The sequence below is a fragment of the Macrotis lagotis genome, chromosome 1, assembly GCF_037893015.1.
Source record: "Macrotis lagotis isolate mMagLag1 chromosome 1, bilby.v1.9.chrom.fasta, whole genome shotgun sequence".
NCBI lineage: Eukaryota > Metazoa > Chordata > Mammalia > Peramelemorphia > Peramelidae > Macrotis > Macrotis lagotis.
Genome location: NC_133658.1, coordinates 440431012 through 440448834, shown reverse-complemented (window position 1 = coordinate 440448834; position 17823 = coordinate 440431012). Strand labels below are relative to the sequence as shown.

At 44.7% G+C, this 17823-nt stretch overlaps 1 protein-coding gene across 1 annotated transcript; it reads left to right on the top strand.

Moving 5' to 3' along the window:
- Window positions 1-1778: 1778 nt before the first annotated feature.
- On the top strand, window positions 1779-13119 carry LOC141506496 (cysteine-rich protein 2). Its single transcript, XM_074213309.1, has 8 exons — window positions 1779-1887; window positions 9304-9398; window positions 9835-9892; window positions 10738-10875; window positions 10955-11023; window positions 11261-11355; window positions 12134-12191; window positions 12442-13119. Exons 1-8 carry the CDS (start codon window positions 1845-1847, stop codon window positions 12507-12509), a joined length of 624 nt encoding a protein of 207 aa, XP_074069410.1. The 5' UTR covers window positions 1779-1844; the 3' UTR covers window positions 12510-13119.
- The last annotated feature ends 4704 nt before the right edge of the window (window positions 13120-17823 follow it).

Below are 17823 nucleotides of genomic sequence, written 5' to 3'. Positions count from 1 at the left end.
TCTACTTGTCACTTACTGCATGACCTTAGGCAAGTCACTTAACTTCTCTTGTCTCACTTTTTTTCCTATATAAAACTGATGGAGTTTGTTTCCTGTTGAGCAGAGTGAGGAATTCACAAGCCAATGACCCCAGAGTTATAAGGGAAATAATGTTTATTTATGCTTCTCCAAGCAGGTTGAGTTCCAGGAACTAGCAACTGGTTAAGACTTTTTTTCTGCTCTTCTCTAAGTATAGAGATTCTCTTTTGGAAGTATTTGTGGATATCAACATGCAACTTCCCTAAATGTGATCAATAATTTTGTCAGTAAAGTTGGTCTCACATAAAATACATATTACATAAATGGTAAAGAACACAAAAAATGATTGAAGCATGTCTATAGACAGTCATGAACCCCTCTCCTTCCTCTCCCCCTGCCTCTTGCAGTGGGCCTTTCTATAGACTTTTAAAGGGAAAACTAAATAAGAGCTAGGAGGACTGGGGAGAGCTTAGAAAAGTTAACCTACGCAAGTGTGGTTTAGGGAATCATGTCAACGATATTTTGCTCACTATTTGGAAACACTTTGTTATCTCAACATTGTTTGTATACCTCAGTCTCCCTTCCGGGGCCAGATGATTCTGATCTCTGGCTGGGACGTGATAGTTTTGACATTATAGGATACACGGTACTTGCCGTATTGGAAGATTTCTGACTAGATACAGAGAATGTGAGATAGGATCTATCAGTATAAGGGTGGTTTCAGAGAGGCACAAATCAAGCATTTCCAGAGATATTTCAAAAAATATAAATTTTATTTTACAGAAGGTTTAAGTCACCATGAAAAATACAAGTTAATTAATTCCTGGCATAACATTTTTCACTTCCTAGGTTTACATCTAGCAACCAGTCCGCTCCAACCTTTTCCTGTCACTTAAACTTGAACAAAGCACCTTGTGAGTGTTATGTTGTCACATTGCTGTATTGGTGGTTTAGATGGCTCCGATGGAGGGGAAGGAAACGCCATTTGGAATCTGAGGCATCTTCCCCTGATCCCGTAATGAATTTCTGTCTTTGTGTCTGTGCCTGGCTCTCTAACACACACACACAGAGAGAGAGAGAGAGAGAGAGAGAGAGAGAGAGAGAGAGAGTGTGTGTGTGTGTGTGTGTGTGTGTGTGTGTGTGTGTGTGGTCTATGTGCTTGTATGTGTCTGTGTGTCTGTATGCCTCTGTGTGCTTGCATGTCGCACCGCCGCCCAAACTCGGGCGGATCTACTTTCCCGGCTCGGTCTCCATGGAAACCTGAGCAACAAAAGAACAGCAAGGGTGTGGCGGCCCGGGCAGCCTCCAGCCCCCTCGGAACACGGCCCGGCTCCCAGGGCAGGGGTCCGCAGTGCCCCGCGCCGCGCGCCACCGAGCCTCTAACCTGGTCGCCCTCCACCTGCTCCGCTCTGGGGTCGGGCGGGCTCGGGCGCCCCCCTCCCGGCCGTTTCGACTGCACGTGCCCTTGTTGGAGGCGGGGGGGGGGGGGGGGCGGCATTTCCCCGGCCCCCCACCTCCACCCCTCCCACCCACAAACCCCTCCCCCACACAGCCACGCGCCCCCGCCCCCTTCCTGAGGCTCGGTTGGGTGCGGCTGAGCCCCTCCCCAGTGAGGCCCGGGGCTAGGAGTCGGGGAGGCCAGCAGACCCCCGAACCCTCCCCTCTAAGGGCCGGTCCCCAGGGAGCGCGGGGTGGGGGGCGGCGGGGGCCGAGACAGGGATCCGGCCGGGGCGTCCCTGGGCGGGGCGGGGCGGGGCGGGGCGGGGCGGGGCGGGCCGGAGCGTGGGCAGCGCTGGCAGGGCGGCCCGCGGACCCGGGCTGGAAGCATGGCCTCCAAGTGCCCCAAGTGCGACAAGACCGTGTACTTCGGTGAGTGCGCCCGCGCCCCGCAGGACCCCGAGAAGCCCGGCCTCGCTCCGCGGGCCCCGCTGCCGGCCCCGGGACCCCCGCCCGAAGCAGAGCCGGGGGGGCTGCGGGCGGGGGTCGGGGGAGCTGCGGGCGGGGGCCGGGGGAGCTGCGGGCGGGGGCCGGGGGGCCGGGGGAGCTGCGGGCGGGGGCCGGGGGAGCTGCGGGCGGGGGCCGGGGGGCCGGGGGGCCGGGGGAGCTGCGGGCGGGGGCCGGGGGAGCTGCGGGCGGGGGCCGGGGGCCCGGGGGGCCGGGGGAGCTGCGGGCGGGGGCCGGGGGGCCGGGGGGCCGGGGGAGCTGCGGGCGGGGGCCGGGGGGGCCGGGGGGCCGGGGGAGCTGCGGGCGGGGGCCGGGGGGCCGGGGGAGCTGCGGGCGGGGGCCGGGGGAGCTGCGGGCGGGGGCCGGGGGCCCGGGGGGGCCGGGGGAGCTGCGGGCGGGGGCCGGGGGGCCGGGGGCCGGGGCCCGGGGGGCCGGTCGGAGCGGGCCGGGAGCGCGGGAAGGCGACCCTCGCTGGCCTTGAGCCTCCCCCGCGCCCCCAGCAGCGCGTGGGACCCGAGGGGGGCCCCGGGGCTGTGCCTTTTTCTCCAAATTCCGGTCAGCTTGAGGGCCAGAACCCCGAGATTTTGAGAACCCGGGGGAAGTCTTGAATCCCAGCCCCCGCGCCACCCCCCGACTTCCCCGGAGCCCGGGGACCCCCGCCGCAGCCGGCTCCAGTCCCCCCTCGAGGACGGAGACAGAAACCCCTCCCGGGAGGGCCCCGACCCCCCGGCCCCCGGCCCCCCGGCCCCCCGGCCCCCCGGCCACCCCCTCGCCCCGCAGCTATTAGTGGAGCAAACTTGGAACCCAAAGGACTGCGAATCCTCCCTGGAAGCCGGCTCCGCCTTCCTGGGACCAGGACTCGTCCACGCGCGTTAACAAACTCCACTAAAATTAACCGCTCTCATGGACGGGTCAGATGCCCGCCCCTTGATGCCAGATAAAGGGGGCCCACCACTTTCCTCCAGAGTCCGTCTCTCCCCTTTAATTCTTCCCTTCGCCGCCTCTCCCAGTGGGTAGACACGTAGACTTAGCACGCAAGACCCTCACTCCAGAAGAGCTTTACCTGATCCATCCGAATTGTCTTCCTTCCCTCCCCCATCACCAGCAAGGTTGGAGAGGGTACTTGATTGGGTTCCCTCCTTCCTCCTCTAACCAGTTGGGTCAGGTTTTCAGGCTCCTCTGTTTAAAGGCACACCTAGGTGGCAGGGTTCTTGGACGGAGAGGAGGTGGGAGAAGAGGCCTTCCGAGCATGATGAAATCACTGTTCTGGGTGGAGGGACTCGTAGGCCCTGAAGCACGAGGGACCTTTAAGGAAAAATTGAGAGGACGGCCTCACCAAGCTTATGGACCATGCCACAGTTGGAGGAATAGAGAGAGGAAGCCCATCCATTTAATGGGGGACAGTTGTATGCTGGCATGGCAAAAGAGCCAGGGAGAGAAGGGGCTACACCTGAAGAAAGAGAGCAGCAATGACCGAAATCTCTTTGCATTCTCTGGATGCCTGACCCAGTGTGTCTGATGAGAAGGAAAGAAGAGTAGCTCAGGTGGGAGGGACCTATGTGTGTGTTTTGGGGGTGGTGGTGAATGATTTATTAAATATGGTGATAGGGACAACCACAGTGGAGGGGGAGATTAATTGTGTAGATTTGTACAGAGATGGCATCTGCCCTCCACGCTTTTGGTTCAGTTTGACTGGTTCCATCCAAATCCTGCCCGGCTCTTGTTTGTACCATTAAGTGGCTGTAAGACCTGACCTCAGCCTAGACCCTAGGAGCCTAGCCAGAAACAAAGAAGTAAAGGAAAACAATCATGTTCTTACTTCACTAGTCTTTTGATTGCCTGAATTTGAGGAGCTCGTCATACTCCCAGGCCCACATTAACAGACTTTTCTCCTGTATAGGCATGACTTCTCAATGTGCAGACATAGCCCGGGCAAAAATAGCATGCCATTGTCTTCATTCCCAAACTGCTCTTCCTAAAGTGAATTGGGGTCTTTGCTGCCTTCAAACTAGTAGACTAAGGACACTGACTTGCCAAAGGTCACACAACTAGGAAATTATTAAGTGTCTTGAGATTGGATTTGAAGGCAGGTCCTCCTGACTCCAGAGCTGGTGCTCTATCCACTGTGCCACCTAGCTGTCCCCAAGCTATTCTTTAGATACCTGTTCTGGTACTAGATTTTTTTTCTATGACTTCCTTGGGCAGCTCCCTCCCAACTACCTCTGCTGCCTAGACCCTATCCTATGTAGCTAGAACCAGGTTATTCTGATTCCTTCACGTTAAAAATAGCTCAGCCTAGGCTTGTTACTTCCTGGTAACATCCTGACATCCCACTTCATTTCTTTGTCTGTGAACAGACATCCCTACTTAACTATCCATATCCTCTCCCTGCCATTGCTCCTTCCTTCCAGACCAGACATTAGGGAGTATGGATTCCTTGGCCACGCACCCAAATAGATTAAGTTCTCCCTTTTCCCTCCCTATTCTGAGTTGCTTGTTACATTCCCCTCTCCCAATCGACTAAGTTAGATTCCTTTACTCTGTCCTGGGTTCATTTAAGATTCACTTTACTGATTCCTATTTCCATTCTCCTGAACTTATGTCTGCCTCTTTCGTCTCCCTGAACCCCCTCTTTCTCTGTGTTCTGGTCTTGACCTCATCATTCCAGGGGAGCAGTCACTCAGCAGACCTTTTATGGAGTACCACATTGATTGCTTGGAGGTCAGTGAAGCCTCTACTTGATTGCACAGTGAAATTGAGGGTCTGTAGGGGCAGTCAGGTGGCGAAGTGGATAGAACACCAACCCTGGAGTCAGGAGGTCCTGAGTTCAATTTTGGCCTCAGACACTTAATAATTACCTAGCTGTGTGGCCTTGGGCTAGTCACTTAACCCCACTGCCTTGCAGAAAAAAAACCCCCAAAAACGCAAAATTGAGGGTCTGGGATCATTTACCTCCACTAAGGGTTTGGATACACATCCCAAGTGCTTCTTATTCCGTAGGGAAATGACATCAGCTAAAGCTGAACTTATCTTGGCCATTTCTCTGGTCAAGGGCCTTTATCTTCTGTTCCAGTTCCTTCATCTTCCAATCCAGACAGGCTGGCACAGAAACTATTGCTCACAAACTTCACCACACAGAGTGGAGATTGAGCCACCCATTCTTGCCTAGAGAGTGGAATGAGTAGGGATAAGGGGATTGTATGCTTGAGTTCTAGCCAGCCCTGTTATCAGTTCTGTAGGCCTGGGCCCTCTCATCTGTCAAAGAGGCCGCCACTGCCAGCTGAAAAGGGCATGTTGTCAACCTTAAAAAGCTGTGAAATGTGAGTTATTATTCTGATAGCTTGAGTGTTCTTTGAAAACTCCCAAAAGAGAATTGTTAGAGAGGCTCCACCCTTCCTTATCTCCTACCCTTCCTGGGTCTGCAGTAAGTACTGAGCAACGCTTTTCAGATACCAATTATGGAATGTTCTCCACTTGTTTCCCATCTAAATTCTTTGCTGATCCTGCCCTCTTCCGCCTTCCTGACCATGGACTTATATTCTCCAGTATTTATTCAATCTGCTGGTTTCCTGTCTCTATTAGACCTCCCTTACAAGAGATACACAGATATCCTTCCTCTTCCAAACCTACGCAAAGGAACACTTTAAGGAACTTTTTTTTTTTGTGGAGAGATCAGAACAGCTGTTCCCTGGTGGGAGAAGGGGGTCGGGAAGAAGAGATAAAGAGACAGCCAATCAGCATTCCTAAAAATCAGAGCGCCCTCTCCCTTCCCTCCAGCTCCAAGTGGTCCTCTTTATGGACAGTCCCTGACACTCCATTTCTCTCGTGAGGATCTTGGAATTCAGGAGGAGAGTCTTAAGTATTAAGAACCTGTGGTTGTAGGGGAAAATCTCAGTCAAGAGCTTAGGAGAGTGGCTTGGACCTCTCCTGAGGGTTGAGTCCAGAAGCTCTTCACCCCTGGAGTTGACCAAATATCTGGGAATAAGACACCAGTTCCACTCTTAAGAACCAGGTCCCACTCTCAGCAGACTCATGGATCTCTCTGCCTTCTCTCCCATCTCTGCCAGCCCTCAAAACAAAGCCCTGATTCACTATTACTGGCTCTGCCTGGGGGAGGTGCCTGGGCTCTCCCTCTGTCCGGGAGCTATTTGTGAGAGTGGGGGTAGAAGGAAGAAGGAGCCTTGGGGGAGGCAGCTCCAGTCTACTGAACTGGAAGAGGGCTGAAGTTCTACCTGGCCCCAGGCCTCTCTCTTCACCTTGACCAGAACTTGGTTGAGGGAAGGAGCCCCTCCCTCCTTTCCTTCCCTTCCTCTCTGGCTTTGAGAGCAGTGTCTATTGTCCTAGAGGAAATCCTGGTCTAAATATACACTCTGCTAGGCATGGTCTCCTTTCTCTTCTCGTTCTCAAGCCACAAAAGGAGGACAGGAATGGAAATCCCCAGACCCAGCTCCCCCCGAGGGAAGGGGGGTTGGAATTCCTGTCCCAAACTGTTGTTCACGTGGCAAAAAAAAAAAAAAGTTTGGTGGGAGCTTTGGAAGAAGGGACATTGATCTGTTGTTGCTGCCTTAACAAAAATTTGGGAAAACTCCAAGGAAAGGGCCTTTGACCCTCAGTCTGCTTGCTGTACCTTTAAACACTGACCTTTAGGGATTTGGGGAAGTGGGCAGGTGGGTGGAGCCAGCTGGGTTCCCTAGCCCTGGGGAAAATCCTTTGGATTTTTTCTTCTTCTAACCTGGGCTCTTAAAAACTTGCTGGGATGAAGACCAGGTGCAAGACTTGGAGGGGGCAAGGAAAACTTTAGAGGTGGTGAAATGGGAGAGCAATAAACTTGCAGTAATATATCTTCCTGTTTCCAGTGTCATTCTGCTCTAAATACCCTTTATGTCATTACCAGAATAATTCTTTAATATATTGATATGGTTACATTACTACTCCATTTAAAGCTCATCTAGCATTCTCTCACAATTTTTTTAAGGAGAGGCAGATGGTGTTAAGTAACTTGTCAAGTGTCTGGGGCTGAATTTGAACTTAGATCCTTCTGACCCGAGGGTTATTACTTTATCCATTGTACACCTGGCTGCCTGTTCTCTTTATAATTGAATATCATTCTGCCTTTCCTGATTTATCTAATGTGATTCTGCTGTCAGTTCCACGTAGAATTTTAGAGTTGACAGGGAACTTTACCATGTCCAACCCGTACCTGCATGAGAATATCCTGCAACAATTTACCAACTAGTAATCATCTAGTATTTATTTAAAACTCTTCAGTGAGAGTACCCTAGGATTTTTCCTTTTCAGGCTGAGCAATCCCAGTTCCTTCAAATAATGCCTACTCATGCCATCTCTGGACCTACTTGTATTTTGATGTTCTTCCTAAAATGTACCCAGAATTAGATATAGTATTCCCGATGACCAGGGTCTGCAGAACCATATTGTCCTATACTTTTTTTGAGTGCTATATCTTAATTAACTCCTATTTAGTTTGGAGTCCACTAAAACATCCCAAATCTTTTCACATTAACTTTTTATTTTAAAAAAATAATGCTTTTTAATGGTTTTAGTTAACACTTATTAAAAAATAAGTCTTGTCATTTCCCAGTGTTAATCCCACAACAGAATCCTGTCTTTTAATAAAGAAGTACAAGAAAACAAGGGTAAACAAGAAAAAAGTTCTGCACTTAATAACCAACCAAATACCTTTCTACCAAAAAGATGGAGCTATTTTTCATCTGCAGTTCTCTGGAATCAAGATTGATCATTGTATTGATCTCAGTCCTGAGGTCTTTTAATGTTTGTTTCTTTTACATTACAATGATTGAGATCATTGTGTATATTCTTTTGGTTCTGTTTATTTTGCTTTTGTATCAGTTAATACAGGTCTCAAGGTTTTTAATTTTTCAATTTTTTTCTTGTACTGTTGAATTATATTTATATTCCACAGTTTGTTCACAAAATGTTACCTTGAGTATTTTCCTCTATAGTACTTTTCTTGGATTTTAAAAGTAGATCACCTTGAGGTAGATAGATATGTTAACAAGTGAAATTTTTGAGGCATATTAGGAAGTTTAGTGACTTTTCTCATACATAGTTTCAAATTCACATGGACTGTTGATTGATGATTTTGACTTGTGCTTAGAAAAATTTTAAGATGTTTTTAATTTGATGACTTGAAAGAAAAATAGTAGTCAATAAAAGACAGTAGGAGTTCATCCAGAACTAACCATTTCTTTTTTGGCATAGTAGATTGTTGAAAAGTTATAGACTTACTCTTTTTTTGTTGTTGTTGGTTTTTGTTTTTAGGTTTTTGCAAGGCAAATGGGGTTAAGTGGCTTGCCCAAGGCCACATAGCTAGGTAATTATTAAGTGTCTTGAGACCGGATTTGAACCCAGGTACTCCTGACTCCAAGGCCGGTGCTTTATCCACTATGCCACCTAGCCACCCCTAGACTTATTATTCTTGACATTTGACAAATCCTCTCAAAATACAGACAGTATAAATATATAGACTGACAATATAAATATATAAACTACAGTTTAAGAAAACAAAAATGGTTAAATTTCCTAGCCTTGTTTCCCCCCTCAAAAAAAAAGGGATTAAAGGGTATTTATCAACTTGGAGAGAAATCTCTAATAGAAGAGCCCTGGCATCTCTTCTTGGCTCTATGCTATATAACATTTTTATTAATAATTTATTAGATTTGCAAATGACACAAGTTGAAAGGAATAGCTAACAATTTAGATTCTTGTTATTCAGCAACATAGGTGCTGATATTTCACTGGTATAAGGATTTCTAGATGAGGAAATTCCTTTTATCAGTACAAGATGACATTTTTCTGCCATTTATAGTCTTAGAATTGCTTAGGATGCTGCTTTAGAACAATGTGGAAGATTAAGTGATTTGTCCAGAGTCACATAGAATGAATGTGGGACTTAAGTCTTTGTGGCATCAAGGCTGCCCCATTATTCTGCTATATTGCCTAAAATAACAAAGGGCCAAATATGAGATGAAAATAAATCTAACAGTCTACATTTTGGGTTGGTTTGTTTTTTTAAATCCAAAAATCACCGCATGTTGAAGGTGTGGCAAAAAAAAGGACTTGGGGATTTTAATTATAAAAAGTTTTCCTTTACAGGCATGGTGTGCAGTGATTGATGAACTCAAAAGTGTGTGAAACTGTGGCTGGAATCTATAGGATTCCATGAGTAGTTGTGGATCTCTTTGATCCCAATCCCTATCATTATTCAGGGTCAATACCTGGGAGAGGGAAAACAGAGAAGGAAGAATTGGTGGTATGCAGGATAAACTCTCAATTTCTGTCTCCATTCCTATGTCTTAATAGCTGAAAAGGTGAGCTCTTTGGGCAAGGACTGGCATAAATTTTGCCTCAAGTGTGAACGATGCAGCAAGACACTGACACCTGGAGGACATGCAGAGGTGAGCCCCATTCATTCTGAACCCATTCTTCTGGGGTCACCCAGACTCTAGCTTTTAGGGACTTCCTGATTCCCCAAGCACATGGCCTCATCCTTTAAGTACCATGATCCTGTTCTCCTAATGACTTCACTGAATCTATTTCCTTTGGACTTCCATACATACCATTTTTCTTAAAATTCTGACCCCTATTATCCCCTTATCTCTTCCTTTGCCCTCCCTAATAGATATATAGAATTTGAAGGAGACTTCATCACATATTCCTTGGAAGTATGAGAGTCCTTTGGGGAAAAAAAAGGATTTACTTGGTTAGGAAGAATTTTGGGGAATAGGAAACTGAAGGGAAAGTGGTTGAATGAATAACTGGGCCCAGATTCCCCTTGGGAGTGAAGGGGTTCTGGTCCCTCAGGATGCACTGACAGACTCCCTTCCCCCCCAGCATGATGGGAAGCCGTTTTGCCACAAGCCCTGCTATGCCACGTTGTTTGGACCTAAAGGTAGGGACACCAACTTTCTCTATTTCTGTGGCCTACTCTATGACCCCCACCCTAGTCCTAATATTCACAGCCCATCCTACTACCCCTGAACCATCCAATTCTGTGTGAAAGAACTATACTCGCAACTGCCGTCGCCTAACCTGTGACTTTTGACCCTCAAACCTGTGTCCCAAATTGTGACCTTAAAAGCTTACAGCTCAGCTATGACCCTGCCCCCAGTTATCTATCCAGGCCTCAAAACTTATAAAAACCTCAACTATATAACTTGGAAAAAACTTGATCCCACACCCAGTAACCCCAAACTGTAAACTCCTCTTTGCAATGACCCAAATTATAATTACTGACTTCAGATCATTCCATGTTCCGAACATAAATGCTGATGGATTTGGGAGAAGAAAATTTTGCCCTTTCTTTTCCTAATGTTTGAGTCCAAGGATAGAACCACAACTCCCTCTCCTACTGGTGCTGTGCTTGGAGAGATGAGGTTTTGGATCAACTCATTTGGACACTAAACCACTTTTTTGGGAATATTTCACTTTAGATGGAGATTGTGCAGGTATGGAGGTTAGCGGAGAAAACCATATTGTGTCCATTCAGTCAATTAACAAATATTAGATAATTACTATATGCCAGGATTTGCATGTGATCCATGTGTTTTTATATGTATGAAAGACTTGTTTTTTGTGTGTGTGTATATGACCCACACATCTCAGATTACTTATATGACGACTTCGCTTCTCTGCATTCCAATTTCCTCATCTCTCTAAAATGAGAGAAGGACCTTCTAGCCCTAAACCTATGATTCTATGATCCAGTGTTTATTTGTGACCTGAGCTTTTGTGCAGGTGTAAACATTGGAGGTGCAGGCTCTTACATCTATGAGAAACCCCAAATAGAAGAGACCCCTGTCACTGGCCCTGTTGAACACCCAGTTCGAGTAGAGGATCGGAAAGCAAGTGGTCCCTCGAGAGGGCCAAGCAAAGGTGAGTACTTGCTGGGAAGGACTGAGGTGTCTTAAACAGTCTTGAAGCTTAGCTTCAAATCCCTACTATCTTGTTTTAGCATCCAGTGTCACAACCTTCACTGGCGAGCCCAACATGTGTCCTCGATGTAACAAGAGGGTCTATTTTGGTAAGTGTTTTCCACTCACCCCCTATAGCCCCATCCCAATTCATACCATAAACTTGAAAAGGTGTGTTCTGTCTTGAAGGGGTGTGTGTGTTTGTGTGTTTATGTGTATCACACCTCATGTACTGTGTGTCTTAGATCCCATATTTGAGTACATGTCTGAGAATGATTGTCTTGTGTGTACAAATTGTGTATTTCTGTTTGGGGAGAAAATGTCTAATCATACTCACTGCCATATAGCGGAGAAGGTGACATCCCTGGGAAAGGATTGGCACCGGCCTTGCCTTCGCTGTGAGCGTTGTGGAAAGACACTGACACCTGGTGGACATGCGGAGGTGAGCAAGGGCCCAGGTACAAGTTAAGAGGAAGGAGGGAGATCCAAGGGTATAGAAGTTGGTGAATTGAGGGACTGAGCACAAGAATCTGTGGTGAAAGGGCAGGAAGTTACTGAAGTTAGGAATGATGGTAGGAGGAGCCAGAAGGTGGTCAGTGAAGAGCATGGGGAATTGTACAGCCCAGGGACCCCAGGCCAGGACCTCCTGCACACACTTGCTCTTCTCTTAGTATATTCTGCCCTCTGGTGGTCTGAGCAGCAATTTCAACAGAAAAATCACAGCAGAGGCAGTTATTAGTTTTGGAGTATCTTAATTAAGTCATACTTTACCCATAAGTAAACATTCTTCACAGTTTACAAAGGACTTCCTTATCCTTCCTTATCTCAGTTGATTGTCACCAAAGTCCTGATAGGAAGGCATGGAAGGAGCTATTATCTCTATCTCAGAAAACTGAGACTAAAGGTCAAAGAGTAGGTCACAGTGACAGAGTCAATTGAAACCCAGAACTCTTGGCTTCAACATTGAACTTTGTTGTCTGTGATTCTCCCCACTTATTAAAACACATACCTACAAGTCCATATTGTCACACCAAAAGACAGGAGAAGAACTGATGGATCTTTTTATCCTCAGACTACCCCTCTCTCTTCACTCACAGTGGAAAATTGTGGGATGTACAAGAACTTCTTTCTAGGTAGAGGGTATATAGAGTTATCTTCATAGAGGAGATTCCTACTTTGTGACGTTTGTGAAGTGACTTGCCATCTTCATTTCTCCCTAGCATGATGGTCAACCATATTGCCATAAACCTTGCTATGGAATTCTCTTTGGACCAAAAGGTGAGATTAGCATAGAACTTTTTTTCAGTTGAAAGGGTGGGGGAAATGGGAAAGGGGGGAAGAGTCACTTTAAATTGAACTTTAAATCCTTCTATCTGTACTTTTCTTGGGAAGTTATGTCTTCAGGTGGTAAGAGGACATCTTTATATCCCCTCCCTGAGCTTCCCACCCCAAGTGGGAGGTCTTCCTTGAACTCTGATCCCTGCCCTGGCCTTCTGATCCCTTCTTCTTCTCTGTATTGCCTCAACAGGAGTGAACACTGGGGCAGTGGGGAGCTACATCTATGATAAAGATCCTGAAGTTAAGGACCAGCCCTAGGAAGTCCTGACCCTCCTACATGATGGCCAGACTGCTATTCCCAATCCTTCTAGTGGAGTAATCACTCTCCACTATTGTCTGCACAAGAAGCTTAGTTCTGAAGGGGTGTGAATGATTTGGCTCAATTTTGTGTTTGAGGATGAGGGAACTTTGTTGAGGATTCTTCAGAATTGCTGAGATCTGCCTGGGTGTCCTCCCTCATTCTTCTCAGTCTTCTACAACTTCTCTCCCTTTCTGTTTGTTTTGGTTTACCTTCTCATTTCCCTTAGCCACCTTTCTATTTCCCATTGCTTCTTTTCTCTCACTCTCTTTGTCTCTTAAGAGGGTGTAGGCCCTGCCATATATATCTCCCTTTCTCCCACCCCCAGCGTCCTGTACTCCCTGCTTATTTATGAAAGGATATAGGTCCTGCTTTCGCTGAAGAAAACCCTCTGTCCCACACAGTGTTACTGAGCAGTCTGGGGAATAATTTCACCTCCAGGAGCCCTTTTGCCCATATTTCCCCTTAATGCACTACAGACTATATGGCCTGGCCACTCACACCTTCACATTTAACCAGACACTAAACCTGCTTTGACTTTTGCTGTCAATAAAGGTTTTGAGAAACAAAGATTGGGTTGGTTTTCTGTATCCAGGTATGGGCCGGGCATGCCTCAACGTCTTTGGAAGTGGTAGAATACTCTTCCTGTACAAACTAGGTGCACTTTCCATAGGAGGGAGAAAGCCAATTCATCCTTCCAGCCATCAAGTAAACAATATGTAGGGACACTGTACTTAGCACTAGGGATACAAAATTGGAAAATAATTGGAAAATAAGGGAGCTTCCAGTCCAGCAGAGAGGATACAGCATACACACAAATGTAAGGGAAAATTAGATACATGAGTCAGAGATAGCAGCAAGATGAGTTATTTATAGTTATAGGCAGTTTGGAACTGAGTTGGATATTGAAAAAGTATTTCAGCAGGTGGAGATGAGGGCTTTCACAAATGAACTGGGGCAAGAAAGTGAAAGGATTGAAATCAGTGGACAGTTTAGACTACACTCCTTAAGCTCCCTTTTGCTAAAATTCTTTTTGGGTAGTGTATTTACTGACAACCGGGAGGCAGACAGGAATGATCTGTGATTTTAGATGAGTAAGATCAGTGAGAGGAAAAGGATGTCTACTGAACTGATTATAGAATTGAGAATCATGTGAAGCCTGCTCTAAGGTGATGCAGTAGAAGACAAGGGAGAAAGGATGGTTACAGGAATAAAAAACCATTTAGAAGTGAGGTGGTCAAAAAATTGGAAAAACAAGAAAATCATAATATGGAGAATTTTAAGTGTTCAAGACAATAGAGGTAGAAATTCCCTCTTTGTTCTAGTATCATGTGAGTGGCTGAAGAGGCTAGAATGTTCAAAGGGTAAAAAACAAAATATTGAGACCACAACAGGTTTTGGCAGAAATGAAGGGGTGGAAAAAAGCATTTGGTCATTGGGAAAAGTGAAAGAGTGTCTCACAGTAGCTGAAAATGATACGGACTGGCTATAATTTGGTGGAATTAACTTAAAAGATTGTTGAGCAGCATGGGGAAAGTCTGGAAGTGACAAGGTGGAGCAAATCTGGCCTATTATTCCATGGAATGGTCAGCATTAAAGATGCAAAAGAAAGGAAAGTTTAGTCAGTGCTAAGAAGTGAAAAGAATGTTGGGATGCAATAGAAGGAGCTACTAGAAAGTAGATTTGAATTTAAGTGATAACATCTTTGAGGAATAGAGGGTGGTGGAAAGCTTAGGGAGATCTTATATTAGTGATTCAGGAAACAGCAATTAAAAAGGAGTCTTAGGAGCGGTGGGTCAATTGATGACAGTACTGGTGACTCCTGGGACTGGCAGCTCCTTTGTGACTTAGGGCTGGGTCTAAACTCTGGATTTGGCACTTAAAGTTCCTAGTGACTTTCTTGGTTTTTATCATTTTCTGTTAACTTTTAGAACTTTCAGGGAACAAAAACACCTTTTCTGTATTTTATCATTTTCTGTTACTTTTAGAACTTTCAAGGAACAAAAACACCTTTTCTGTTTCTACAGTGTCAACTTTGTTGAGGCTTTCTGCCAGGGCTAGATTTTACCCTCAAACCTATGTCTTGTTAATGAGGTAGCATAACCTTAAGAATCCCAGAGTTGCAAGGACCCTCCCAGAGCTTAGAGGGCACCTAATTCAAGCCATACTGAAACAATCACTTTTACATTCCTGACAAGTGGTCATGCAGTCTCACCTTGAAGACATCTAATGAAAGGAAACTCACTACTAATCAAGGCAGTAATTCCACTTTGGATAATTAATTATTTAGGTTTCCCTCATCAACTTCTGGGCCTGGCCTTTAATGAGAGGAGTTAGGCTTGGTGGCACAGTGGATAGAGTACCGGCCCTGGAGTCAGGAGTACCAGAGTTCAAATCTGGTCTCAGACACCTAGCTGTGTGGCCTTGGGCAAGCCACTTAACCCCATTGCCTTGGGAAAAAAAAGAAAGAAAAGTATTTATAGTTTATGTTTAGCCTTGTCTAGGATATAAAGAAGAAGAATTAAAGTCACTGTTCAGTTTGAATCAGGTATGGAGTAGCTGTTTATTTTCTATACAGAGAAAAAAATGGTGTTTTAAAATTTTCTTTTTTTATGGATCTTGCTGATTTTTATTTAATATTCTCATTTTGTACAAATGTTTTATACATTAATAAAATATTTAAATTTTCTACATCAACTCAACAAAGATTTAAAAACAATAATTGCTGTTTATGTTCTCAGGAAGATTGACACTTAAAACCAACAACTTGAGACCTTTGGTAAGAATACCTAATAGGAATTTTACATTTTATCTCAAATGATTCCCTCCAGGTCCAAGTGGTCTATCAAGCCAAAGGATGGTGTGTGGTCATTCTCTTGTTGATTATCTTCTCCGGGCAGAAACTGCCTTCTGCTACCAATCGACTCCAAATGATGGATCTAAAGTTGCTGAACCTCTCAAACTTACTAAATTTCTTTCAAGACTGGATGTTTCCATCTGGAACATGACCATTATTTGATCACATATGATTAGGAAAAGAAACAGAAAGTAAAAGAAGCTACAGAAGCCAAGAGTAAAGTTTTTGATCCCTCTTACTCTAGATATTATGTGGAAATTGTCCCTATGCTGCTGGTTGTGGACCAGAGAGAGGAGATGCCTTCACCATACTCCTCCATGGAAATTCAAATAGGGAATAAGAAATTGAGAAAGTCATTCTGTTTTTAATATCACTGAGTGGTGGCTCTTTCTGCTTAGCAGCCAGTAAGGGTATTGAACATACCCATGGAAAAATACTGACAATAGCATTTTTCAAGTTTGTTCCTCAAAAAATATTTTGTATACTATCATCTTGGTTTTCTCTTGATGACAAACTCTTCAAAATAATATTTTACCCTGACCACTGATAAACAATTCAGCTAGCTTCAGTGGGGCTACTCAAAATAAGAACATAAGAACTCACCCTTAGGGCACTTTGAAGCACCCTCTTCCTTTTGAATGGACCCTGTGTCTCTGTGCCCTTCCCCTTTATCCCCCAGCAGTGCTTTTTTGTAAATTATATACTCTGTTAGGAGTGTATGCCTGAATTGTATGTCAGGTACCCCTTTTCCTGTTCTTTCCCTCTGCTTGCAATAAAACATTTCATTGAACTGATTTTCATTTACAATTATTCTCAAGCAGAAGTCTTTGGATGAAATATTTACAAGTGAAAAGCATTTTTGCAAGAATATCAAGAAAATTAATTGTAAAAGTGCAAAGGAAGGTGGTCTAGCCATACCAGATCTAAAACTTATAAAGCAGCAGTCATCAAAACTGTCTGGTAGTGGCTAAGAAATAGAATAGATAAGGTACAGAAGAAGTAGTAGTGAGTGACTGGTAATCTGATAAATTTGAGAATCTTAACTTCTGGGATAAGAACTCATTATTTGACAAAAAACTTGGGAAAACTGGAAAATAGTATGGAAAAACTATGCATAGACCAACATCTTACCCTATAACAAGATAAAGTTGAAATGGGTACAAGATTTAGACATAAAGGGTGATACCATAAGCCAGTTTAGGAGAATAAGGAACAGTCTATAAGATCTTTGGAATGGAGAAGTTTATGACCAAAGAAGTGATAGAAAACATAAATTTCAACTACATTATATTAAAAAAAATTGCACACAACCAATCCAACTGAGATTAGAAGGAATGCAGAAAGTTGGGAAACAATTTTCACAGCTAGTGTTTCTGATGGACTCATTTCTAAAATATTTAGAGAACTGAGTCAAATTTAGAAGGATACAGGTCATTCTTTAATTGATAAATGGCTAAAGGTAGTTTTTCAGATGAAGAAATTAAATTCATGAAAAAATGTACCAAATAATTATTGATTAAAGAAAAACCAATACATACCAGATTAGTTAAAATGACAAAATGGAAAATGATCAATGTTGGAGAATATGTTGGAAAGCTGGAACACCAATACACTTAGTGGAGTTGTGAAGTGATCCAACCATTCTGGAGAGCAATTTGGAAACATGACCAAAGGGCAATCAAACTCTGCATGTCCTTTGATCCAGCTGTATCCCAAAGAGGTCATTAAAAGGTAACCCCACAAGTACAAAAATATTCATGGAAGTGAAGAATTGGAAATTGAGGGAATACCCATCAATTGGGGAATGACTGAACAAATTGTGGTATATGAATGTGATGGAACACTTGCTCTCTAAGGAACCATGAGCTGTGGGAGTTCAGAAAAGCCTGGAAAGACTTACATGAACTGAGGCTGAGTGAAATGAACAGAACCAGAAGAACATTATACACATTGAACATTGGGTGATGATCAATGATGATGGACTTGTTCATTTCAGCAGCACAATTCTAAAAGACTTGTAATGCAAAATACCATCCATATTCAGAGAAGGAACTGTGGAGTTTAAATGCAGACCAAAGCTTTACTATCTTCAATTTTTAAAAGTTACATATTGGGGCAGCTAGGTGGCACAGTGGATAGAACACCGGCCCTGGAGTCAGTAGTACCTGAGTTCAAATCTGGTCTCAGACACTTAATGACCTAGCTGTGTGACCTTGGCCAAGTCACTTAACCCCATTGCCTTCCAAAAACCTAAAAAAAAAGTTATAATGTTCCCCCCCCTCTGTTTTTTCCCTTCTGTTTGAATTTGATTCTTCTTTTACAATATGATTAATATGAATCTATATTTAGCATAATTACACTTGTAGAACCTATATTAGATATTTTCTGTCAAGGGGAGGGAAGGGAGAGAGGGAGAA

Bases quoted from the DNA above. Each gene is read 5' to 3' on its own strand.
- LOC141506496 (XM_074213309.1), top strand. From the start codon at position 1,845: ATGGCCTCCAAGTGCCCCAAGTGCGACAAGACCGTGTACTTCG. The intron at 9,399-9,834 runs GTGAGCCCCATT...CTTCCCCCCCAG, and splicing joins CACCTGGAGGACATGCAGAG to CATGATGGGAAGCCGTTTTG. The intron at 11,356-12,133 runs GTGAGCAAGGGC...ATTTCTCCCTAG, and splicing joins CACCTGGTGGACATGCGGAG to CATGATGGTCAACCATATTG.